Source organism: Pezoporus wallicus, unplaced genomic scaffold, assembly GCF_028554395.1.
Source record: "Pezoporus wallicus isolate ANWC-B61680 ecotype Strahan unplaced genomic scaffold, APGP_CSIRO_Pwel_v1 contig_1876, whole genome shotgun sequence".
Classification (NCBI taxonomy): Eukaryota; Metazoa; Chordata; class Aves; order Psittaciformes; family Psittacidae; genus Pezoporus; species Pezoporus wallicus.
In genome coordinates, this window is record NW_026638337.1 from 124,237 (window position 1) to 150,178 (window position 25,942).

The 25,942-nt window shown below is 37.1% G+C and overlaps 1 protein-coding gene across 6 annotated transcripts in view; it reads left to right on the top strand.

Annotated features, from left to right (window-relative positions):
• Positions 1-25,942, top strand: part of PAN3 (poly(A) specific ribonuclease subunit PAN3) — an 82,858-nt gene that overhangs the window by 30,849 nt on the left and 26,067 nt on the right. For 3 of the 6 annotated variants that reach the window (XM_057410380.1, XM_057410376.1, XM_057410378.1), the window contains 8 exons: positions 3,726-3,887; positions 13,203-13,353; positions 20,084-20,331; positions 20,913-21,017; positions 21,653-21,710; positions 22,787-22,948; positions 23,109-23,225; positions 23,328-23,429. In XM_057410380.1, coding sequence (XP_057266363.1) covers positions 3,726-3,887; positions 13,203-13,353; positions 20,084-20,331; positions 20,913-21,017; positions 21,653-21,710; positions 22,787-22,948; positions 23,109-23,225; positions 23,328-23,429 — 1,105 coding nt within the window. Of the gene's footprint in view, positions 1-3,725; positions 3,888-13,202; positions 13,354-20,083; positions 20,332-20,912; positions 21,018-21,652; positions 21,711-22,786; positions 22,949-23,108; positions 23,226-23,327; positions 23,430-24,062; positions 24,274-25,942 lie in introns of all 6 variants that reach the window. The other 3 variants (XM_057410381.1, XM_057410377.1, XM_057410379.1) reach the window with 3 other exon arrangements.

Sequence of the window (25,942 nt, forward strand, 5' to 3'; positions counted from 1 at the left end):
TATAATTATTAGCTATGGTTGAAAATGCTTACCCTTCTCACCCTGGGGAGCCAAGCTGTTGCTTGCAATTAAAGGTAGTTAGCTGTTCCCTGCCACATGTAAACATTTGCAGCCTGTAATTACTGCTGCTTCATACTTCTTTGCCCTGAAGGAACTGACCTCCTCTAGTAATGCTTTGTAATAATTTGGGTTTGTAGGTTTTTCTCTTTCTCTTAGATTTCATGTTAATTATTGTAGCTTAATCTTATTTTTCCACTTAAAAATGATAGTGATGTCTTTGGACATCATTTGGAACTCCAAGTCATTTGTAACTTGTAACTGTATTGGGATTTGAAACAGAGTTTGAGAAATACCTGCTGAAGTATTATGAAGTGTTTAAATGCTTTAGCCACCTTCTCCCATTCTCCCTAAAAATAATAATAAAAACCAGTTCAGTATATTGGAATATCCCTTCATCTGTATGGCTGAACAGGGTATTTTAACCTCATAGAAGGACTTTAGGGAAGGGAGAAATGCACTAGTTTTTGAAGTCATCAAAGAGAAATTGTCCCTATGCCAAGAAGTTTGGGTTTATTTGTCCAGATTGTCACGCCTCTGTGTTTTAGGTAGATACGTTACTTCAGAAATGTTCAGTGTTTGGTAAGTTCTTCCTTGTTTCAGGATGCACTGTTCTATCTCTGTTGCTTTATTTGCTGCTTTTTGAGAGGGAAGGTTTGTAGCGAAGTTGATGAACTTACTCAGACTGCTCAATCTATTTGATCTTTCTGTTGAATCTCTCCTCTTGGCAGGCACTCTTTCCTGTGTTTTCTGGTCTCCTGTAAACTTGATTGGATTTCTGAATCAGATGCCATTGGACATTGAGAACAAGTGTAATTTAGAATTATTTTGATTTAAATAGACTAAAACTTGTTTCCAAATGTTAATATTGTATATTCCACCTTCTAATGCCCATTTGAACAATGAAATCCTGGACTAGTAATGCACTGGTGATGTTTTATAATAGGTAATGAAAGTAAAATATTAATTTAGTCTTACCCATGTAATAATTTTATTTTTTCATACCAGTAGGTCAAGAACTGCTGGTACAGAAATTGTCTTTGTGTTGCTTTATGGCATAGAATTGACCATTGATTGCCCTCGGCAGCCTCCCCAGTATGGTCCTTTGTAAAACCTAAAATACAGTTTCATTCTGTTACCTGGCATCTGAATCCCATTGTAACCAAAATAGCTTCCCTCTCTATTGGCTCAGTTCCTCTTTTGTTTTGGTCCTCCTTTTCAAAATATTTATAGATCATCTTTTATTATGGAAGATGTCGTGGTTTAAACCCTAGCCAGACAGCTCGTTCACTCACTTCCCCCCCCCCCCTTCTTGCCTTCCCCCTACTCCTGGAGGGACAGAGAGGAGAATCGAAAAGAATGCAACTCCCATAGGTTGAGATAAGAACAGTTTAGTAACTAAGGTATAACACAGATCACTACTGCTACCACCAGTGATAATAATGATAAAGGAAATAAGGGAAGAGAATACAACATCTCACCACCAGCCAACTGATAACTCGCCCCCCCCAGCCCGACCGAGCTCTGACCGATGCCTCCTCCAACCCTGCAGTCCACCAGCCCTTCCAGGTAACTCCCAGTTACATCCTGGGCATGACATGCTGTGGTATGGAATACCTCTTTGGTCAGTTTGGGTCAGGTGTCCTGTCTCTGCCTTCTCCTCCTCCCTGTCAGAGCATGAGGCTCACAAAGTCCTTGGCCAAACCAAAACATCATTGTTATCAGCTCTGTTCCCAAGCCAAAAGTCAAAACACTGCACTGCACCAGCTACCAAAAATGACTGCTACTGCTGAACCCAGGACAGAAGATTAAAAGAAACCTTTATGAATAGGAATGTGTTTGGACACTGGCTGTAGTCTGGTAGTCTGAGGCAGACTCTGCTCCTGCACTTAGAGAACAGGCAGAGATGAGGAGGCTGCCAGAGAAACTTTCTCTTCATTATGTTGTCGCTTCTAATAGCCAGGCTAAGGAAATACCTCATTCAAATCCTGCCTAAAGTCCATATTTGTCTGTCTGGCTTCTCAGACCGTACAGTTTTATGATATTAGTAGTCCTGAATTATAAAGAAGGTAATTTGCCATTATGATGGTAGTTGTGATTCTCCCAATAAATCACCAGTACTTAGATTTACCATGATCAGGCTTGCATTCAAACTACTGGAGGACTTTGTGCTACGCATCACAGAGTTTACCAAATTTCTAAATGGTATGGCAAAATTGTTTTGCTTATTGTAATTAAAGTTGGTTAACTTCATCTTCATTGAGTTAATTGCCTTTGTAGCTCATAGTCAATGTTGGTATCCTTGGGGTCTTGCTTTTTTATTTGCTTGGTTGGGTTTTAGGCAAATAAAGTACTAGTGATTCTATTCACTTTTAATTCTTTCCAAAGCTTTCAGCCTAAGTGTTGTAGGGAAGTGGAGGAGGGAATCTGTTTAGGTTTCGGTTTTGCAACCATTTTATGGTAGTTTTGTCCTGCATTTTACAAATTGTTTGTGTGAGTGAGGAATTTCCCAATTCTATTCTCACCTTGTTTCCTGAGAGACAATTTTTAAAATGCATGTCAAGGTACATGTTACTAAGATTTCTAAGGTGCCAGATGAAGTAGGTATTGGAATAAAAGGTAAGTTAAGCTTTGATTTACTTAAACTAGTCTACATCCAGGTGATGGTAGTTGCATTTTCACATTGATAAACCAAAAAAAACCCCACAGCAAATGACAAACAGACCAACGCCTTCAAATTGGTCATTGCTATAATTGGTATAAAAAGTCCTGGTCTAAATATGTGTAGATGCTGGAATATTTCTTTTGGTGGTATTTACTATTTAGGTAGGTATATATATATGTTTGAAAACACAGAGAAATCTGGAGAACTTCCATATTTTACCTGTTTGAAAGTCTTAACAGTTTTTTTTTCCACAGTATGCTTTTACAGTGTTCATAATTGATAAATAGTTTCATTTGTAGAGATCACTGCCAATGTAATAGAAATGTTACTGCTATTGAGGTACAAGTACCTCTGGCAAGTTCACTTCCTCAAGCACATTTTATTTTCTCAGTTTTAAGTCAGTTTCCAATGCATTTATCATGGTAATTCTTGTCTGTTTTCACTTAAGGTGGTGGCTGAAATTAGTGTTTTGAATATTAACTTGAGCAGAAATGTTTGGGCCTGTTTTTATTCATTGAGTTCTGCTGCTTGGTTCTACCTGATTTTTAAAAGCAGGTCTTCAGGAGATGAGTCTTGACAAATTTGAATTTGAAAAGAAGCATACAAAAGCCAATGTTAATATCTTGTTGATAGAAATCTCAAGGGAAATGCTCATTTTTATGATGTGATTGAAGGTATCTATTGGAGAAATATGGTATTTTTTTAAAATGATTCCTAATTTTTACAGAATTGCCCAATTTATACTCATTTCAGTGGCTGACTTGTGATGGACAGTTTTGCATACGAATAATCAGTAGTCCCTGAAGTTTTTTTTTCTTTGTAGTCTTGTTTATTGTAACCAAATAGTCAGGATTGAAAGGAAACAGTCTCAGATAAATTTTACTTGCAAATTGTTTCCTATTCCACCAATCCAGAAATCATATCACAGTGTAATATCTGGTTTAGTGTAGCTTTAGTTGAGGGTTGTTAGGAGTGGCCTGGTTTCTCTCCTTCTTTTTCGTAGCCCAGGAAGTATCGACTGGGGATGCTGGATGAAAGGATAGTTCCGGTGGGATCAAAAGCAAGAAAATCAAAGAACCCTATCGGCTGTCTGGCTGACAGGTGTAAAACAGGAGTACCCATCAATATGGTTTGGTGGAACAGAGTCACAGAAAACAATTTACAGGTAAAATTATTTTTTACTAGTCACTTTTTCAGTAGTTTGGATGCGTTATTTTAAATTTTGGAAAATGTTAGAAGCAGTTACTCCAAATACAGGTTGAGATCAGAACAAATATTTCTTTAACAGCGAAGGCATAGTGGCCCTCCAGGAGAGACACTCAGATGTTTTCTATTCACCTATTGCTGTGCTATATACTTTGCTTAGTTATGTTATAACCTGTAGAGGAGAAGCAAAACTAATCATTAAATGTATTCTAACCCCAAACAAACGTAACCTTTTAATTTTTGTATGACAAAGCTTTCTATTGGGAAAATCAGTGATCTTTGTTAAAATGATTGACACTTAATACAAATAAATTCCCTCAGTACAGAATTTAAAGCTGTAACCACCATGATCAGAAAATATAAATATTTAACTTTGATGTTAGGATAGCTTAAGTTTCTCAACTTGTTTGTTAAACTTTATTGTTACTTTATTCCTGAATTTTCTTCATCTGCTTAAGAGGGGAGAAGTGCAGCTGGGTTTGAGCAGCTCTGTATAGGAGTAGCAGGTTATCCTTGGGAGTCTAGGAGGAATCTGCTCCATGTCCCTTAAAATGGGGTTTAGATGGAAATTGTAATAGTAGTGGAAACTGTAGCACTGCTGCTAATACTATTTTTCACGTATGTAATGCTTTTGTTTCCTTGGAGATCATTATTTTAGTCTTTTTATGAGGGTTATGTTATTTTTGATGTTTTCTAGGTGAGTGAAATGGATAAATGACAGCAGACTAAATTTGTGACATCTTAACGGTTTCTTTCAGTTTGCTAAATTTTTGCCTTGTAAGGGCCAGCATGAAGCTTGTATGAGAGCCCTTCATACAAATACTAGTTTTGCAGTGCTGATGTTTGGACATCCATGTTACTGAAGTTGGGAGTCACAGGCAGTGGGATGCAGGTAGACTGGTGCTATGTTGTGTGGGGACATTTGGACTTATATCTATCTTGGCCCTTTTGCTGCTGGGGAAGCAGCGCAGCCAATGATGGAGAAAAGAGGAAGCATAAATGAAACATTCCTAGAAGGATGAGGTAAGATTGCAGAGGATTGGTTGGTGCCTTACTTTTCTTAAGGGAGAGAAGGTTGACAGGTTGAATTTACTGTGTATCTAATGGGAGTATAAGCTGTAATTAAACAGACAGTTGCTTGGAGAAGAGAGAATCAGAAAATTGGTCTTTGAGATTTCAGGTGGACGTTAAAGGGCAGGAAAAGCCCCCTTTGTACTCCTGTCCTCCACTGATTTCTCAGCTGTTCAGTGTTGGAGCAAGGTCTCTCTTTGGTTGAATTCACTTAAAACAGCAGAAAAAGTGTTTATGGAGGCTGAAGAGCCAATAGTATGAGACGTGCAACTCCTGTCTAGGAGCAATTGTCTTCTTGGTACCTATGCCCTCCAAAGCTGTGTTGAAAGTGTGGCAAAAGGAAGCTCAAGGTCCCCTAGTTTTCTGAGACTAGTGACAGTAGTCTGGTACTGGCTGCAGAGCATATGGCTTTTGAAGGGTGCAATTCCAAGTTCCTTTATTGTGACAGGATCGCAGCTGCATAATTGATTTAAACTATGTACAGCATAAGACTTTCTATTATGTAATGCAATTATGTCTCTTCCCATGGTGATGTGGGACTTCAGAAAAGCATGGATATGCTTATGTGGTAGAAGTAACAATAGGAGGATGTTCCAGCCACAGGAAATGTAATTGGAGAGGAAATAGGAGAGATTACAGAGAAACTGTGGAGTCTGAATGGGGACAGGTATAAAACCAGGCTGCAGATAAGATTATGGGTGTATATAAAGGTCTACCTAGACGAGAACCCAAATTTTATCTTGAGGTGATCATTGTGAATCTTTCTATTGTAGTGTGAACATTTTCTAAATTACCATTAAAACAAAACTTGGACTGTTAAAAATTGGAGATTTTAATTACAAATGCACAGAAAATGGCTGAAGAAGTTTGAAACTATGTAAAAATAGGTAGTGTCATGCTGAGATTTCAGTTTGTTGTTTTGTCCACTTAATTATGTATGTAATCCACAGATAGTATTTCTCTTTAGTATTTTGAAATACAGGCTGCTTAGAGAATTTTGCAGGTGTATAGGTTACACAAGCTATATTTTGGCTGATGGTGAGTGCTAAGTAAATAAGGTTGAATTATAATGGAGGCACATCTGTTTGAGGACATGTTTTTCATTTGTGTTTGAAGATGAGAAAGCAGAATTGCATCTCAGTTGCTGAGAACTTACAGTGCTGTGGAAGTGTTGAAGCTTTTGTGTCTATTTAAATGTCCAATTTTCCAAATGTGTGATTTAAGATGTGGGAATACACTATTTCAGGGTCTGATGTTTAGAGATCCTCGTCCAGAAAGTGTCTGCTTAAAAAAAGGAAGGTAGTTTACAACATAGAATAGTTAGGGTTGGAAAGGACCTTAAGATCAGCTACTTCCGACCCCCTGCCACAGGCAGGGACTCCTTACACTAAACCATGTCACCCAAGGCTCTGTCCAACCTGTCCTTGAACACCGCCAGGGATGGAGCATTTGCAACTTCTGTGGGCAACCCATTCCAGTGCCTCACTACCCTCACAGTAAAGAACTTCTTCCTTATATCCCATCTAAACTTCCCCTGTTCAAGTTTTAACCCGTTACCCCATACCCATTACCACTACAGTCCCTAGTGAAGGGTCCCTCTCCAACATCCTTGTAGGCCCCCTCCAGATACTGAGAGGCTGCTGTGAGGTCTCCACGCAGCCTTCTCCAGGATGAACAGCCCCAACTTTCTCAGCCTATCTTCATATGGGAGGTGCTCCAGTCCCCTGGTCATCCTCGTGGCCCTTCTCTGGACTTGTTCCAGCAGTTCCATCACAGAATCCCAAGGGTTGGAAGGGACCTCAAAAGACCATCTAGTCCAACCCCCCTGCAAGAGCAGGGTAACCTAGAGTACACACAGGAACTTGTCCAGGCAGGCCTTGAGTTCATCTCCAACATAGGAGACTCCACAACTCTCCTGGGCAACCTGTTCCAGTGCTCTGTCACTCTCACAGTAAAGAAATGTTTCCTGATGTTCACATGGAACCTCCTGTGCTCCGGTTTACACCCATTGCCCCTTGTCCTGTCACTGGACATCACTGAAAACAACCTGGCTCCATCATCCTGACACTCACCCTTTACATATTTGTAGACATTGATGAGGTCACCCCTCAGTCTCCTCCTCTCCAAGCTAAAGAGACCCAGCTCCCTCAGCCTCTCCTCATAAGGGAGATGCTCCACTCCCTTAATCATCTTCGTTGCCCTGCGCTGGACTCTCTCCAGCAGGTCCCTGTCTTTCTTGAACTGAGGGGCCCAGAACTGGACACAATATTCCAGATGCGGCCTCACCAAGGCAGAGTAGAGGGGGAGGAGAACCTCTCTTGACCTACTAACCACACCCTTTCTAATGCACCGTAGGATGCCTTCTTGGCCATGTCTTTTTTATGTTGAGAACACCAGAACTGTACACAATACTCCAAGTGAGGTCTCACAAGAACATGTATTTTAAAATAGTATAAATGTTTCTCATGCATGGCTATGAATTTATAACCCAAATATTCTTCTTAAATACTGTGTTAGACTTGTCTGATTAAAAGTGAAATCCATAGTGAATTGTATTCTTGTATTGTGCATTAAAAAGGAAAAAGAAAAAAGGCCTTCTATAGTGAGATGGCTTACCTTATATTAGGAAGTGTCCTGAGCTACTACACCACCACATGATATATCATAATAGAAAATGGTAATTCTCTTTAAAATAGTAGGTATAGATCGGCCTTCACTCATACAGATCAGTTCCTAAGCACCATGTTTGTTTCTTGAATACAAAAACCCCCTACGGCAATGAATTTTTCAAATACTTAGCATCAAAACCATGGACTTCTGAAACTTTAGTTTTTCAGTTTTCATGAAATTGTCTTAACTCTTCTGCAAGAGTAGTAAAGCAGTATGGCTGATAATGTTGGCGAATTGAAATTTATTGGAGCTAATTATATAGGTGATGCAATGATTTGTCACGGTAATTGCGATAAGGTAGTATGTTGTACAAATTTAGTAGTGGAGGGGAAGGAGACTTGTTTTGAAGCCCTTGGTGACCTCTGGTGTTTGCTGGGCTGCTGACGTCACAGAATGTGTCTTTCCCTGATGCTGTAGTAAACAAGGAATCCTGGAAACAGAGGAATTACAGTGATGCTTTCTAGACCAACTGAGCTCCTCATATGGCACATCCGCACATTTGTAGCAGCAAAGAAACCCAAAGAAACCTATGCCAAACAGACTGGTAGAGGACTGCCCTGCTTTATAGCCTGGGTATACTTCAGTGGTGTTTTTCTGAAATCATGCAATCATGCAATTCAGGATGTCAGAACAGATCAGCATAAATTTGGACTTGAAGGAGAACATAAAAAGAGAAGAGCTAAAAGGCTTGTATCCAGTTTTTAGCATGGTAAGTACATTAGTGCATCTTCCAAAATAAAATTGGCCTACTTTTTGCTTTAAATAGCTGGCTTTGGTTGAATATGGGACCAGAACCAATCTAACAAAGTGGTGTTAAAGCCACTGAAACAGAGGTGGTGGCTCTGCTGCTGCTGTACGGCTCTGTGCTGTGTTGTGAGATGCCGAATGTGAAATGAGAGAGAAGGTGGCTTCTAGTACTCCTGTTGGATCCCTGCTCCCTACTCTTTTTGGGACCTTCCAAAGGCTCCCTAAGTTATGCATCCCTGTGTTACAGTATACATGACACTTCGAAGATTCAGTTATGAATGAATGCAGCAGTGTGGCTGTAGGAGGTTTATCGCTGAGGAGCATGAAGACAAATCATACATGTTTAAATTGATAGTTGATGAAACAGGAATTTTCATTTTACTTCTGGATTACAAAAATCTGTTGAGATGCATAATTCCTCAACGTACAGTAATGCTGTGTGCTGCTGTGTAGTCTTCCAGTGATGGTCTTCAGATAAGATCTTAGCTTCCTCTTTACTTTCATCTGCACCTTCCTTGAGGGACCCTTGAATTGTTTTTTGGCATTGCCCACAAAATATTTTGTTTCTTCCCCTCCACACTGTATTTCCTATTATACCTTAAAAAGAATAAAAGCCACCAGACAAACTCTGTGCTGAATGGTAGCACAAATGAGTTTTTATAGTCCTTCCCCTATGTTTTAAATCTCTTGTGGTTCCATCCTTACTAATGTCATCAAGACTAAATTCTGACTTCATTTAGACAGTATCTGTATTTTATAATATTTTGCACTCTCTGCTGTGCAGAAGTATAGAAATTGTTTTTTTATGTGGAGCTGGATGGACTCAGTTTTGTGGTCTCTCTTTGGAAGTTTCTCTGCAAAGCTCACTGGAAGGAGGCTTTTCAACTGTGACAAAGCACAAAGAATCTGAAAATAGGGCATTTTGGTGTAATTTCTGCATGGAATTGGTCTGAGAATGCATGATGCGGGTATTAATTCAGATAATACACAGGGAGTTTGCTTCCCTGCTATTGTCTGACAGTATTACTCTGTATTTACTGGAAGAAGCAGGGGGAGATTGAAACTGACCTGGGTGAGAGGAAAAAGAGAATGGTAGTAATTTTAGCAAATGTATGAGTTGGAAGTTACTTTAGGTGGGTTGCTAGAAAAATCTAACAGCTGACACAGCTGTACTTCTTTCTGTTTAATGCTGTTTGAAAACATATTAGTGTTTTGAAGTAATTTTGTGTGTCTTTCTATAGAACACTTGCATTTGGAACTGAAAATTCAATCTTTAGTTTGTTGCAGAGTGCAGACAGTGCTAGTGTGCTTTGTGTTTCCTATTTGGATTCTTGAAAGTGCATTCACAGCCTTTGTTTTTAACATCACAGTATTGAATAATTCATTACATGTCCTCTAAGTACTTCTTGCATCCCCATTCTTTTAATTACTCCCAAGGTTTAATCAAAGTCTTCAATAACTATTTTATCTACATTTTTTACTGAGCCCAGTCGACTCAGAATTAAAATTCTTAAGCCTGATCAAGCATGAATAAGATACTTCGGGATGAGTAATTAAGTGAAATTTGTTTTAAAGCTGTGCTTGTGGGAAATTTAAACAATTTACAGAACTAATTTGATGTAGATTGTCATTCTTATCAAAATTTAATTTTTTGTACTCAACTTTGTTTTGGGAAGTTTGGTAGGATTCTAACAGAAAGCCTGTAAAAATGCCCTGTAGGATTTGAAAGCATAGTCCCCTTCAAGCTCACCATTGACCCAAATGTAAAACTAACACTAGAATTTACACTTTGTATTATGAGTTACTGGAGTGAAAGTAGGGTATTTTTCCAGACCAAGAACAATAATTCAAAAAAAATAAGAATGTGGATTCCTAATTTGGGCATATTTGTATGCTTATTATTGCAGAATTAGGTTATTGACAAAGTTTGAAGAAATTAAAAGGTTAAACATTCAGTTCATCTAATCTAGTCACTTATGTTAGCCTACATGCTATGAAAATGTTTGGGATTTGGTTTATTTCATTTGAAACAAAGTGTATGCAGTGCAAAATTAGTGGTTTACTTCCAGTGAAAACTTGTATGCTTTTGGAAACATTTTAAGAGCTGTGACTTCACATAGATGTATTTAAACATGGCCTGGGGCTTGAGCTTCAATTTTTCTGATAAAATATTTACTAGTTTTGACCACAGACTGATAAATTTTCTTGTACTAGTGTGATTAGTTTATTCTGGCTTATGGCTGTAGGTGCCTCAAGTGTTTTGATTTGCTTTGTTGTTTTTTTTTCTGTATTTAGAAAACAGCTTGAATGTGAAAAGGTCTTTTGAAAATAGGAACCAAAAGTTAAGTTGCTATTTTTAACCAGTGAGGGAAGTCTTAGATTACAGCTTCATGTTTTGTAATATCACAGAGAAGTAAACCAGACTATTACAGTAAAGGGTCTAGCTCTGCAAATCAAACCTGCTTACTCATATAAAATGCTTTCATAAAAGTTACATAGAAACAACTCAGTCTTACCATGTTTTGGTTCTGATTCTGTACTGTGACACCACTGAATTTGCATCAGGTTTGACCCTACTGTTGTTTGTAATTCCACAGCATAAACCCAAACTGCTCTAGCAGGTTGCTGGGTTTGACTCTTCTTGGATAAACTGAAACACCTACCAGTTAAAGTGGAGCTCTCAAGAAACTTCATCTTAAAATGATGGTGGATATATAAGTAACCTTTAGAGACCAAAACTGGTCTATGAAAACTTGCAGAATGCATTTAGAAATAAAAAAAAACCAGCCCTCTGTTGTAGGCATTGATTGAATCAGCTGGTTAAAGTGGTAAGAGTTTAGTCAGAATGGTATGGATGGGATTTTGGAAACTCTCAGTTGGCTCTAAGAGAGGCTGAGGTTACCTTCCAGAAGTTATCTTTTCTTCCACTTCCATGCTTCAGATTTTTTTCCATGTCCTTCTCTTGTTACCTGGTTGACACAGTTCAGGTGTGGTAGAGCTGTGGATGTGTTATGGCTAGGTTTAGCAGTGGAAAAATGTGGATTTTTGCAGTTCTTTGAAATTGTGTTTTTAACAAGATGCTACAAATTCTGTCCCTTGCTGTCCCAGTTGTTTGTTTAGTGATGACTTTTCAGCTCTATCACTATTTGAACAAATTCTACTTGGCTCTTTACCACCTTTGTCATTTTCTCCAGTTTCAGTGTGGGTTTGGCTGAATGGTTTCATGCCAGATTTCATCTGGAGATACATCATTCCAGTTTTTCTTTAATAAAATGTGATTGAAGAGTTTTAAAACCCTTATGAACTTTTTACCCTTGTAAATTTAAGTGTTCTATTTCACGGGTCTACATATTTGGTTAAAGCTGTTCTTTGAATATTCAGACACATGCCCATATAGAATGACCAATATGTAACGTCATAAGGTGGCTAGAGGTTAAAATATACTGTGTGATTAAGGGTGGGATATTCTTACTATTTGCTTTTAAACCTGAACATCCTCTTTATTTTACTGCTTTTAAAATCCTCTTTCTTTTCCAGTGCTTTGAAATAAATTACCACTATGATACTTGGCTGAAGTATTCATATACTTCAGATACTGAAAACAGATTAACCCTATAAAATACTTTTCTTCACTGTCTAAATCAGTGTTTTGTAATTACACTTCTTTTCTAATTTTGCACTAACTTAGCTTCTCTGATGGGTAAAAATCAATGTTGGTAACTTGACCACACATAACATCTGTTAGTTATTTTAAAACTGCTAAAACCCAAAGTGCTCCAATATAATTTGCTTTAAAAGAACATTATGGATTATCTTAACAGTATCTTTGTCTACTGGGAGTTGTTACTATCATCTCATTTTAACTCTTGCTTAGACTACTTTTGAGAGATACTCTGAAGAGTACTTAATAAACCTAACTTTGACAGTTAATAATCTTCAAGCTTTTCAGTGTGGTCATGTAATAATTGGCTTTATTTCTTGGCTTAATTTCTTTTCTCCTTCCAGTAATGCCTTTTATAATTTGCTATCCAATAATAAGCTTTTTGCCTTCTGAGCTCTAATTAGGATTTTCTTTTCCTAACCCTCCTTACTCTATAACAAACAAAAGACTCACCCACAAACACTACCACCCAAAAACTCTACAAAACTTTGCACAGTTTTTAATAGAAATTAAAAGCTGGTTGTGTGATATATTTTATGTACTAATAAATAATGAACGTTTGACAGTCACTCTCCTGCTATTTGCTTCTGTGGTACCAAATCAAACCTTATTATTAAAGGTGCTACATAAAGGTAATAGGTAATTAAAACAGAAGTTAACTTCACCAAAAAAAGGTACATATAGGACTATTTGAAAGAGAGGCAGGGATAACTTCTTTAGTTGGAATAGTTTTACTGCCTTAATTTGAAACTGTTCCTTAGATTGAGATGAAATCTCTTGATCATGTAGGAAGCCTGTGTGGCAATGGCAAGGCTTTCACTGGGAAGTCTGCTCTCCAATTTTATAACATAATGCTTATGGAAAGCCTTTTGCAAAATATTAGTATGAACTCAAACATCAGCTGTTCATGTGGAAAGCTTGCTAATGCTACTTCAGACATAAGCTAAAACACATTTACATTTGTTAGTGCTGACCAGCTTCCAGTATTGCCTGTTCTTCTCAGCATGCTGTCTGTAACTTAAAAATATCCCCTGCACTTGGTAGGCTTACCTAGAAAGTATTTTCTACCAAATAGGCACTGCCCATCTCTTAATAAACATTTAATTTACATTTGTTTTTAAACAGACACCAAATCCTTCTGCAAGTGAGTTTGTTCCTAAAGTAGGATCAACCTCCAGGCTGAGTAATGTATCCCAGTCAAGTATGTCTGCCTTCTCTCAAGCCTTGTTCTCTCACCCCTCCATGGGAAGTCCTGCCACTGCTGGGCTAGCACCAGGTAAGTTGAGAGTAATGACTTGCAGTGCAGTTACTTCTTTCAATGTCAAATGTAACCTCATATAGATAATTATCAAGTTTATCGTGTATAAACGTAGCCACCTCCTACTTTGGCTCCTAATTTTAAGTTTGCCTTCAAGCATATAGACATGTAGGAACTTGGGGTTTATCTTCTAGTAGTGTGGAAATCACACTGCAGGCTGTGAAATCTGTTCAGCCACAGCAGTACTGAAATTAACTCAGTTTAACTTGCTCTGCCCTTTTTTGGGAGAAGAGATGCTGAGTTACCATATACTGTGCTCTGTGCAGTCCTTGTAAGAACAGTACCTGAAGTTGCTTTGAATTAGTAGTCTAGATATTCACTGCAGTTTAGAATGAATGTGTTCTGTTTACCACACACTAACATGCACTTTTGTTTCTAGAGAACATAATCTGGAAGTAATGATTGTCAATAAAATCTTGATGAAAAATAAAAAGTAGAAGATAAACTTATTCTAAAATAATTGGCCATGGGAAGTAGTGTTAATTGTTGTATCTGTCATATGTAAACTCACTTTTAAGACCTATTTATGATTATTTCCCATGTTTACAACAATTACCAAAATGTGGTCTGGGCAGGCATAGAACGTACCAAGAATTTTTTAATTATTTTTTACACTTAAAAAGTTCAAGCTCTTAATGCATCTTTTGGACTTCTGTTCTTAACAAGTTAGCTTAATTCTAATTATTCTTATTTTTTAAATTAAATGAATCGTTCTAAGATATAACAATCAGCACATCTGGATATTACACATTGCAGATCCTTTAGCAAGCTTCTGCATGTACATAAACCTTTGTCAATTTCTTGCTACTCACAAGATGCATTAGGAGGCTGCCAAAAGGCAGAGGGGCAAGTATTCCAAGTACTGTTTTTTAAACCAGTATTGGCAATTACCATCTATTTAACAGAACTTCAGTCTTCCCTGATGCTGGGGATAAATCTCTGTCAGTGTGAAATCAGGACTTAGCTTGCATGTTCCAACTGTCGCACCAGGCTAGGAAAGCAATTTGATGCTTCTGCTGACCAAATGAACATGTTGCAGTACTGTGTCTGATACTATATTGTGCTGTACAGTCTTATTGGAAAACTGTTGTGTTTATATGCCTCTCAGCCTTGTCACCTGGATTGAAAAGTGTATAAAGGATTAAATAGAATACAGTAAAATGATCTACTTTTGGAAAGTATCCAGTGGGGTCTCAGAGGGATCCTTCACAGTCCAATTTCTTTACTATCTGTAAGTAACACTTGAAAGGATAAGTAACACTGATGAAAGAAGTTAGCACATCGATTTGAGCTCCTAGAAATATAGTTGCCAATGCTGAAAACTGTCTAGGTTCAAATACTGTTGTTTGTTTTATGGATGAGAGGGATGTGGGAGTATTCACAGGAGCTAACTTTAGGCAAAGTTGGCTTGTTTCCCTGCTCTTCCTGTATAATTAAAAAGAAAATATAGTTCAGAGTAGGGACCTGGGCTGGGTGCTCTGACTTTCTCTAGAAGCTCCTTTCTCCACACTGAGCGCAGTATTCTCTGAACTGAATGTCCTGTGTAAATAATACTCAGATGGTTCTATTTAAATGGTTTAGCTGTTTGTATGTATCCAAAAAAATTTCTGTTACCTCAAGATGAGGTAGGTGGTGCTCTTTCTAGAAGATTAGGCTCTTAAATAAGAAAGCGGTATTTAAATGTGGCATAACTACACCATTTAGGTCATACTGGTTGACAGAATAAAAGAAGATTTGAATCTGTTCTGATATTTTCATTAAAAATTGGTGTTAGCTTTAAGTGAAAACAAATTCAAATGAAACCCATACAAAGAGTTTGTAGGAGTTTTTCCTTTAAATAAAGTTAAGTTTTATTCTGATTGAATGGTGTGTGCTTTCCAGTAGAGAGTGTACACATTTCAGGAAACATGTAAGATTTAAGCATTTGCATGAGATTAAGATTGCTTACAGTAATTTATAGGATACTGGAGGAAATTAATGTCTCATAAGAAATAAGGAAATATAATTTGTTCAAATTTCCGTAGTTTAATTCACCCATAACGAAGTAGGTAAATAACGAGAACAATCCTTTGATTTTCCTCTTGCAGATGGAAAAATTTAATGTATCTAATTTGTATGATTTCTGTTAAGGTAGGTGTAAATCAAAACTACTTTTGGCATCTAGTATTTCAAGGTAACTGTTCACATAATTGATTGTCCCCGGAAAATGTTTTGCCTGTTTTATCAGTGGTACTGCAGAAGTACTGGACAAAATGACCACTGAAACCTAGCCTACTTTAATAGATAACTTGTATCCACACCTGACACATCCATTAGCGTGTAGCATGGAAGATTGTTACCTGTACTTTTATGTGTATTTATTAGGTAAGTGCTTTCTAGCATAATCTCAACACAGTCATTCTTCATCTCAGTAGTCTTTAATAGAATACAAAAGCATAATGAGATAAAATGCAACTTACACAAATAGCTGGGAAGATTGTCCTGTTGAAGAGCATTGAACAAATCTCTGTCTCATCTCCAAACTTTCTTTCCTTAAGATCCCTTGCATAATACTATTTTTGCTCCTTCTATTCACTTGCTGGCAAACATATACTATTATTTGTATGGGGAATTCAGTAAGTTGTTGACAGTCTTCAAATAATACTCTTATTAACAAGGTTATTTTACCCAGTTCTGTATTGCAGTTTTAGAGTGTGCAACAAAGCATATGAAAAATTATGAATGTCATCGAGGTGGTCAGACAACATTGTCATGTTAAACTTGAGAGAGAACAGATGTATAGCTCCCAGCAGAGAAAAATCTTTGGCTTGGGTTTGCTTACGCTAAGTTACAGCTGAAGAGTAATGTCTTTGTTATCAATGTGAATGACGGCAAATTGCTGTTGCTTCTGTGTTTAGTCCAAGACAAACTCTGAGCTTATGCAGAATGTAAGAAGTGCTATTTCTGGTGCCAGCATGAACCTGCAGGCTTAGGAACCCAGAGCATGAAGGTGATTTTCTTGTGACCACTTCACATGTCTCCATTCATGATGGGCTATGAGAGTGTCGTTGGAGTGCATGACCCAAGCTGGAAATGAAACACTTTCAGCTGAGGTGGATTGAGTGGCCTAATGCCTCAAGAGCTTGTTTGGACATCCCTTATCAAGAGTGGTGCATCATTCTATGGAGAAAGTTCCACAGTCATTCCAGAATGGCACAAGAAAGGAAGAAGGCAAAGAGACTGGAAAATTAGGGCTTTTTTCCCCCCAGTAAGATAAAGCAGGAAAAATTGATGACTGTAAAGCTTAGGGAGTTAAGCAGATTTAATTAGCTTGGAAATACACAGCTACAATACTAATGACTGGATAGAAAGCTTATAATAAAAATAAATAGTTAATTAAAGGATGTTCCTTTAAGTTCTTGAAATAGTCTGGTTTTATTATTTACTTTGATTTGTCATTCCTCAAAATGTACCTATTAATCTAGAGTATCTCTAACATACAGAATGTTAATGTGATAAAATGTTAAATGCTTCATTTTTGACTTCTAATTGGTATAACCTTAGAGGTATAGGGATGTAGTTGCAGATGGGTGGAGAAGAAAAAGGCGGGGGAGCTCAGTGTTGTTCTGTCAGAATCACTGGCATGATATATGTGTAAGTAAAAATCAGATTATTAAATCACCATTTTTGGCCTTTAAGTGAGTAAGTGTTGATATAAATTGCTATTCAAAATGGCCTGTTCCGTATTCACCACATTGTTGGCATCATGCGTTTAGTACAGTCTTTTTTTATTCAGTATGAGTCAGTAGGAATATACATTCACCTTTTAATACAGGCATTTTTTTATTTTCCTCTAATTCTGTTTTGTTGTGGTTAAATATTAATATTAGTAAGGGTTTCACTTATTGAAATACTAATGAAGTTGTCAAGATCTGCTTGAGTTTGTCCATCTGGTTGTTTGCTTCTGTAAGTACTCAGCTATACATCAGTTTCACTGTATTAAAAGGTTTTCTTGTGATACTGCTATTTAATTATTAATATTTATTTAGACTGCAGAATTTAATGCAAGTGTCTCAGCAGAATCTGTCACCTTTAATATTTGCTGCCTCAGCATATCAGCACCCACTGCAGCACTAGCAGCAAATTTTCTGTAACTCATAGTATAGTGTTCTAGTATTATAAAACCAAACTGTAGTCAAGCTTCTTTCATATCTTGAACTTGCTCTGTGTATTGGCAAATGAGACGCCTGTATGTTACGCCCACTAGATGATTTTCATTGAACTTTCAATGTCCTACCAAAATGAGATCTAATTGAGGCTGGAAGGGCATTTGAAAGGATTCACCTAACTGTCTTCTTTCAGTCTTGCTATGGTACTCAAGCAAAGACATTGAAGATTTATATTTGTAACTATTCTTTGGCATGATTTTTTTTAAATGTGAATCTTATAGTGGAAATTGTATCTGTAAGAACTGCTAGTGATAAATTTACCTTTTTTTTTTTTTTGAGAAATTTCATTAGAAGGTCACTATCATTTTAGTGAGGTTGTAAGTTACCACTTTAATTTTTAAGGTAGGATTTACACTATGCTGTCATGTCCATTTAGTTTTTATCTGAAAGTAGGGAAGACTGCTTAATTTTTCATTAGTATATATGAAGGCTGCTGTTATGTTCTTTTTTTCCCCTGGTTCCTGTGGTTGAATATTTTATTGAAACAGAAGTTTGATGAAGCCAGTTATTTCTGCCTGGGTAGAGATTACATGTTTGCAAGGACTTTGGTTAATACTATGTTTTATTGCAGTAGAGTGAAAAAGACATGTCAATAGCTTTCCCTAGATGAGGAGAATCCCTTGAATATCACAGACACAAATTGTAGAGCTGCTGCAGTTTTTTGTCCATAATTATCTGTCCTTCAAATTTTAACAGTAATACATTGTTTCCTTTGAAATTGCTATTTTCCCCCAGTGGATTAAGAATGCAATCATGTTTTAGTCCTTTGCTAAAGATTTAACTGTTTATACAGTAAGTATTGAAATATTTAAGTGTTACTCAGTTGCTCAAGGCAACTCTTACCTTAATGGAAATTTACTTTATTTTCTAGCATAAACCAGTGCTGTCACAATGTGTAACATTTCATGGTGGTTCAGTTGATTTGTAAACAGTTTTTTAGGACATTTGGTTACCATTTGGAAGTACTTTGAAATAAAACCTTCAGAAGTGCCTATTATAATTCACATTAATTAATACAGTAATCAGCAAGTAATTATTTCACTGTACTGCTTATCTGTAATGGGTGTGTATACACACACATATGTGTTAATATAAGAAAAAGTTCTGGCCCAGAAAAGTATAGACTTTAGATTTTGCATATTCTTATATTTTTATAAGAAGAATAAATGACTGAAGAGACAACTAAAGATAATGGGGTAAAACTTTCTTATGGGTTATGTTAAATACTCTGGTTTATCATAGAATCGTAGAATAGTTAGAGTTGGGAAGGACCTTAAGATCATCTCGTTCCAAACCCCTTGCCATGGGCAGGGATGCCTAACACTAGACCATATTGCCCAAGGCTCTGTCCAACCTGCCCTTGAACACTGCCAGGGAGTATTTACCAGGTTGTTTTGGGCATGTTGGAGCTATTCACTTTTTAAGAACAAAAGAAATAATTGTGCTGAATTAATATGCATAATTTTTGAGGTGACAAAGTAGTAAATTATTTGAGTTAAATGAAAGGTTACAAATATTCTGTTAATATCATTAGGATAATATAGCTTCTCAGTCACTTTTCCTTAACTACTGATTAAACTGTTAATACTAAACTTATTTGCTTTTGTAGTTTGCTTAACAAAAGAAAGATGTAAATGTAGGAGGGATGTGACTACTCTAGGGCAAGACATGAATGTAAAAACACTCCTACATGTTACTGATGATGCATATTGAGAACTCTCAGTTGAAATAACTAGGTTTTTTGTAATTAAAGAGTGTATGCAATAAAAAAAAGTTGTTCTTTTATTAGTCAGATATTGGCTTAAATTACTCTGGTTACCAGAGCTTATAAATGAGAGTAATTTGAGCCAATATCTGGCTAATTCTCAGCTGTCAATAGAGCATTAAATATAAAAGTTGTGCATCTTACATCCTTTCAAAAAACTTACTGTGGCTGATAATGTTCTGACTGTTAAAGAGGAGAAAATACAGCCCAAATGGAGCAACAATAAATTTAAAAGATTCTTTCATTGGCATAAGTCTAGGACATTCTGCTAGAAACATTAGGAATTTTTTTAAGTTTTCTCTTCCTTAGAAGTACCCTTGAAGGTTTGCAAGCTTAGCAAGCTCTGTTGACTGCTCGTATAACTATTACATAAGCGTTTACTTATTTTATTTTTTCACAGTTTAATAAACTCTCTTCTAGACACGGCATGAATTTGATTCTTCCCTGTACTTCTGTGCCTTTCTTTCTGGTTCTTCATGACTAGATCATAAGTTCCCAAGCTCTTTCTCTCTGAACTAAACAAAGATATTTGGAAAATATTTCTGTGCAGTCTTACTCTTGATGTTTTACCTCTTAACTCTTGACATAGATGTAGCAAATTTTTTAGCATCTCACCTGCTCAGGATATTATTGGTAGGGAGGGCTGTTGTTTTTCAAACTGATAATTTTTTTGGTGACAGATTTAATCAAGAATATCTTCTTGTGTTTCTTTAAGGAATGTCACTGTCAGCAGGATCTTCTCCTCTTCATTCCCCCAAAATAACTCCTCATACATCTCCTGCTCCTCGAAGAAGAAGTCATACTCCTAACCCAGCAAACTATATGGTGCCTACTAGTGCCTCTGCTTCTGTCGCTAATACTGTCTCTCAGCCTCCATCTACTGGCCAGGTGATACAGAAGGAAACAGTAGGTGGAACAACGTACTTCTATACTGATACAACTCCAGCCCCTCTCACAGGAATGGTATGTCTTCTTTTGATACAGAAGTGTATGGAACTTCCAAATCCTGAATTGGTTGATACTACAGAGATTATTCTTAACACTCTGAAACCCTTATTTTGTACGAAGATTAGGCCTTTTAATTGTTGTGATTGCTCTCCGAAATCACTGAAACTTAAGGACCTCTGTGTTGAGGGTTGTTGTTTTTTTTAATACAGAAATCAAAGAAAAGCATTTTATGTGTACCTCAGTGGACACATATATAATGAGAAAACAAAAAATTCAGATTGCCTTTTTTTTTCTGATATGTTAAATAACTCTTAAATTTACAGTGGAGAGGAGAAGGCAGTTACAAAAATGTTAAAATATCTATGTACGTACATACTGCCCTCTTTCTTCCCTGAAGTCATTAGTAGCGAGTATCATAAGTAAATTGTAATGCATCTGACAGTATGTTTGTAATACTTGTAGTTTGTAATATATTTGTAATACATGAAGACTTTGTAGGTCAGTAGTTCAAACTAAAAGGGTGACAAAACTTTGTTTTCCCTATCCTTATGGATTTAAAACTGTTTCTTAAAATGTTTTGGTTTCATTGGTTTCAGGTATTTCCAAACTACCATATTTACCATCCAGCTGCGCCTCATGTTGCTTACATGCAGCCAAAAGCAAATGCACCTTCCTTCTTCATGGCAGATGAACTCAGACAGGTAAGGTGATAGAGAACTTAAAGGAAAATCACATATATTGGCAAAACCTAGAAAATTACTACTCAAATACCAACTCAAAATCTGTGCAGTCCATTTTCACTATGGAGAGCTTAAAAATTTAAGTCCTGTAATGGATGGAGTACAACAGAGGGTGGGGGCAGGTTACAACACATGTGACTGCAATCTAATTTGCATGCCATGATTTACTGTTCACCTAAGTAGTCTTACTTCTTGTGTATTGTTTTGGTGTGCCTGAGTTCATTTACATAGCATTCCTTTAAGCTGTTGTCCTATCCAGTTTTAAATCTTTCACTGATTATGAAATTATCTGCAGGGTTAGTTGATGAGCCTTTCTCTGAAGCCTGGCTGCAACTGTTATTTCAGTTTTACTATGGTAGGTGCCTTTGACAATGTGAGCGCTAACTAATGTCTTCTGCAGCTCCTTCCTTCAGGAATTTTATGTATTTTGTCATTGATGTTTTCAAGCTAGTAGTCTACTCCCTCTGCCCGGACACTTCCATCAACTTCCTATGTTGGTACAAGTAGCTAGTACTTCAAAGACAGTGTACTGTTAACTTACCAGAAATTATGACCTGAATTATAATGTTCAAAACTTCACTTATTTTGTTCTTCAGGAACTGATCAACAGACACTTAATAACTATGGCTCAGATTGATCAGGCTGATATTCCTTGTAAGTAAACGTTTCTTATAAAATAAACTCTGATAGTATCGTTCTGTAACCTTGTGTATTCAATGTTATTAACGCTATTTTGCAAAAAACAACCACAGCCTGTGGCTAACCAGATATGCAGTGTTTCACATATACAAAATTTTATTCTTCTATTATCATTTTCTTCTGTAATTTTATTCTATTTGGAAACTCCTTAATAGTTGGGAATACTTAAAATTGCTGAGAGAGAAGAAAATAATTAAGGCAGTAAAGCCTTCTGAAGAATAGTACAGTATTACTTTGTGAATATTGAATATTCCTGTAAAGGAGGCATAAATTTTCAAACTCTGTATATAAACTAGCAAATTAGTTTGTTTTGAAGATGGGATTGGCTGGTTTATCAGAAAAGGCTTTGTATTAGTTGTCAGGCAAGAGAAGCATATGCTATTCATTGTAATTTGGCTTTTGGAGAATTTACAATTGACTGTGTTCAATGATTTAAACACATTGTCTTTTTGTTGCAGCATCCTTCTCAAACATGCTTATAAAAAGAAAAGTTTAGTTTACTAATCCAGATGAAGTACAATTGTGTATCTTCCTGTAAGGTTAATCTTTTAATCTGATTTGTGAATTGTCAGCACCTCTCTCTCTTCTCTGCCTGTTTTCTAAACCATTGTGTTAAAGCATGAAAGATTGATTGCTTTTTTGTGCTGAAAATGGGGTTCAGTGGTCTGAAGCCTGAATGGAAATTGGTGCTTATTTATGATCTCTGCAGGAAAAAATCATCAAAGAAATATTAGAAGGGTGAATTTTTAAAGCAGATGAGAAAACGGCAGATAGAACTGTGCATCTATTCTGTTGATTTTTACTTGGTGTAACTTTTTCTGAAGACAGCTATTTTAGCTCTGTGGAATCTCTTCCAGGAGCCTATATGGTGGTATTAAAGCAACAATAGTGAATTTTAACTTTACATGCACCAGAAAGATGGTGCAAAGAATTTATCTTTTAATGACAGTGATTTTAATCTTTGCTGCTGCTGTGGTAACTTTCTCAAAGTCAACTGATGCCTAATGTATCTGCGTATCAACTGATTTTAGCAGTTCCTGCGGAAGTGGACAGCTACCACAGTCTCTTTCCTTTGGAACCACTGCCACCGCCCAATCGGATACAGAAAACAAGCAACTTTGGGTACATTACATCATGCTATAAAGCTGTAAATAGTAAAGATGACCTGCCATATTGCCTTCGGAGGATACATGGTGAGAAATATGGAGTTGGCTCAATAGGGCTGTCATTCCTCAGCATGCTAGTCATAGTTTAATGTTTGGTTGCTTTTCAGTATTTTCAGAAGAAACATTAAAGTAAAAAATTCTCCCTCAAAACAGTACATTTTAAACCATGATTTTCATTCTTTTCTAGGTTTTCGTCTTGTTAACACAAAGTGCATGGTATTGGTTGACATGTGGAAAAAAATTCAGCACTCAAATATAGTAACTTTACGTGAAGTGTTTACCACTAAGGCGTTTGGAGAACATTGTAAGGTTTTTGTTGGTCCCCTCCCTGTTCCTCCCTCAACGCTGAGACTTTTTTTCTAAATACGCTTGAGTTAGTAATTGTCACATGTTTCTATTTTTTAAGCTCTTGTGTTTGCGTATGATTTTCATGCTGGAGGAGAGACCATGATGAGCAGACACTTCAATGACCCTAGTGCTGATTCCTATTTCACAAAACGAAAATGGGGTAAGGAAAATACATTGTAATACAATACTTCTGTAAACTATTTCTAATATTTAGGCAATAATTAGCTTGTCGGAAATACTTGTTCAACTTAATTTTTTATCTAATCAGTTCTGTTATATCATAAGCTGACTGGGATCAGAGAACTCTGCTTTGCTTCCTTTTCATAAAATTTCTCCTTTTTAATTGAAAGTAACTATAACTATAGAGTTAAAAGTTAAGGGAAGAAGTCTAACAATGAACAACTTCTCTGGTCACATTTGACTTATGACTAATTTGCAAAACTGCCATCAGTTTGTAAAGGAATTACGGTTCTTTGACAGGGAAGTAAGTTTGCGTGAGATTGGGAGCCAAGAACTCTGAGGTCCTAATTGCAGGTCATTCACTGACTGACACCAGACATTGGGGGCACTTCCAAAACTGTAAGACGCATGTTATATCAATTTGATGCTTGCTGTTCAGGTGCCTCCAGTTATAATTCTTCCCTCCCAAAGTATTATGAGGACTAATTAGTGTTTTATTTCATGTTTCGGAATGTGAAGTACTAGTTAAGACAAGCAATTGATTGAAAAATCCCTGTAACGCATTCTGTTTTGAGACAAACTTCACATAGGTCTGATTTTTATTTCTTTTCAGATTTATACTATGGCTTCAAAGGAGTCACTAAAGCTACATCTACATTCATAAATAAAGTCTGTCACAGTGTGGTCTTGTGGCTCAGCAAGTTGCCCAGCAGAGCTCATATCCATATGGCTAAAGCCTCTTCCCCTCCTAAACAGTGTGCTGTCAATCATACTGCCTATTTGGACCAGCCTGTGACCCATGCAGTCCTACAAAGTGCATCCAGGTATTGTCTGGATCACAAAAGGCCAAAGCTGTTAGTAAAGCACAGTGCCATGCTTAGAGAGGGAGAGAGAGATAGTATTCAGGTGTGACAATCACAGAAAGATTTACGTTAGGAAGGTGCCCTCAGAGTATATTTGACCCAACTTCCTGCTCAATGCAGGACCAGCCCTGAAACTAGATCCAGTGGTAGGGATGACCAGAGGAATATGACCTGGTCTTGCTTATTTCTTCTTTCTTCTGCCTTTTGAAATGAGAGCATTTAGAATCATAGAATGGTTAGGGTTGGGAAGGACCTTAAGATCATCTGGTTCCATCCCCCTGCCATGGGCAGGGACACCTCACACTAGACCATGTTGCCCAAGGCCCTGTCCAAGCCAAGCTTGAACACTGCCAGGGATGGAGCATTTACCACTTCTTTGAGGAACCTGTTGCTTAGCCTCACTAGCCTCACAGTAAAGAACTTCTTTATATCTAACCCAAACTTCCCCTGTTAAAGGGGAAGTTTCCCATTACCCCTTTTCCTATCACTACAGTCCCTGATGGAGAGTCCTTCTCTGGCATCCTTGCAGGCCCCCTTCAGATACTGGAAGGCTTCTATGAGGTCTCCATGCAGCCTCCTCTTCTCCAGGCTGAATGGCCCCAACTTTCTCAGTCTGTCTTCATAGGGGGGTCCTCTAACTCCCTTATTTAGCTGTGAGTTCAGTCTGTTTCAAACATTGACTTAAAAAACTTTGATTACCAGATAGCCAAGTAAAGTATAATGAATTGGTAGTGTGTGAATACATTCAAAGACTTGTAAATCCCTTATATACTGAATAATTCCCACTGGCTTTGCCCAGAACCGACTTGTATAAATGAGGTTGGTACTTGAGTTCCACCACTGGTTTTGGTGGTAATAGCTGGAAGAAACCCTGGTTTGACTTGTCATATCTTCTGGTAAGTGAAAGAATGCAATCACAGATTCAGCAAGCCTTATGTGAAACTAACTTGATAGGATAAACCTGGAACACTTAATGCCAGGTTGATGACTGTTCCGTGCAGTACTAGACTTTTGAAGGTCTCCCATTGGTTTTCAATTTCCATGTAAATCAGTCTGTGTTATGTTTTTATACCTCTCTAGAGTATTATAGAAAAATGATGTCTCTTCTAGGTAAAATAATAGAAGTTACTATAAAATTCTTGGGGACACGTTCTTTTGTCACACTGGAAAAGAGTTAAGTTTTGCTTCTATTAAGGACAGTCATGTCTCCTTTATCAAAGTTCTTTCAAGGAGGCTCTAGCAGATAACACCTTGGTTTTCTATGATGTCTATCAGAGTCTAAAAAAACTTACATGACCATGAGACAAAAGAGAAAATCCTCAATGAATAACTGGTTAGAAAGTAAGAAACAGTAAGAGTGAACAGTTGACTTTCACAGTGAAAGGAGATCACAAGAATTTGTGCTGGGAGTTGTATTTCTTAACACACTTGCTTGTTTGCTTTGAGGATAAATAATGGTCTGTCAAAGTTTGCTGGTAATGCCAAATTATTTTGATTGTTAAAAAAAAAAGGCCAATTGTGGTGGATTGCAGAAGGATTTTACAAGACTTGAACTTGTCAATAATCTAGCAGGTGTAAATTGGCGTGATTGAGGGAAAACAACTCTAAGCTTCAAATATAAAATGACAAC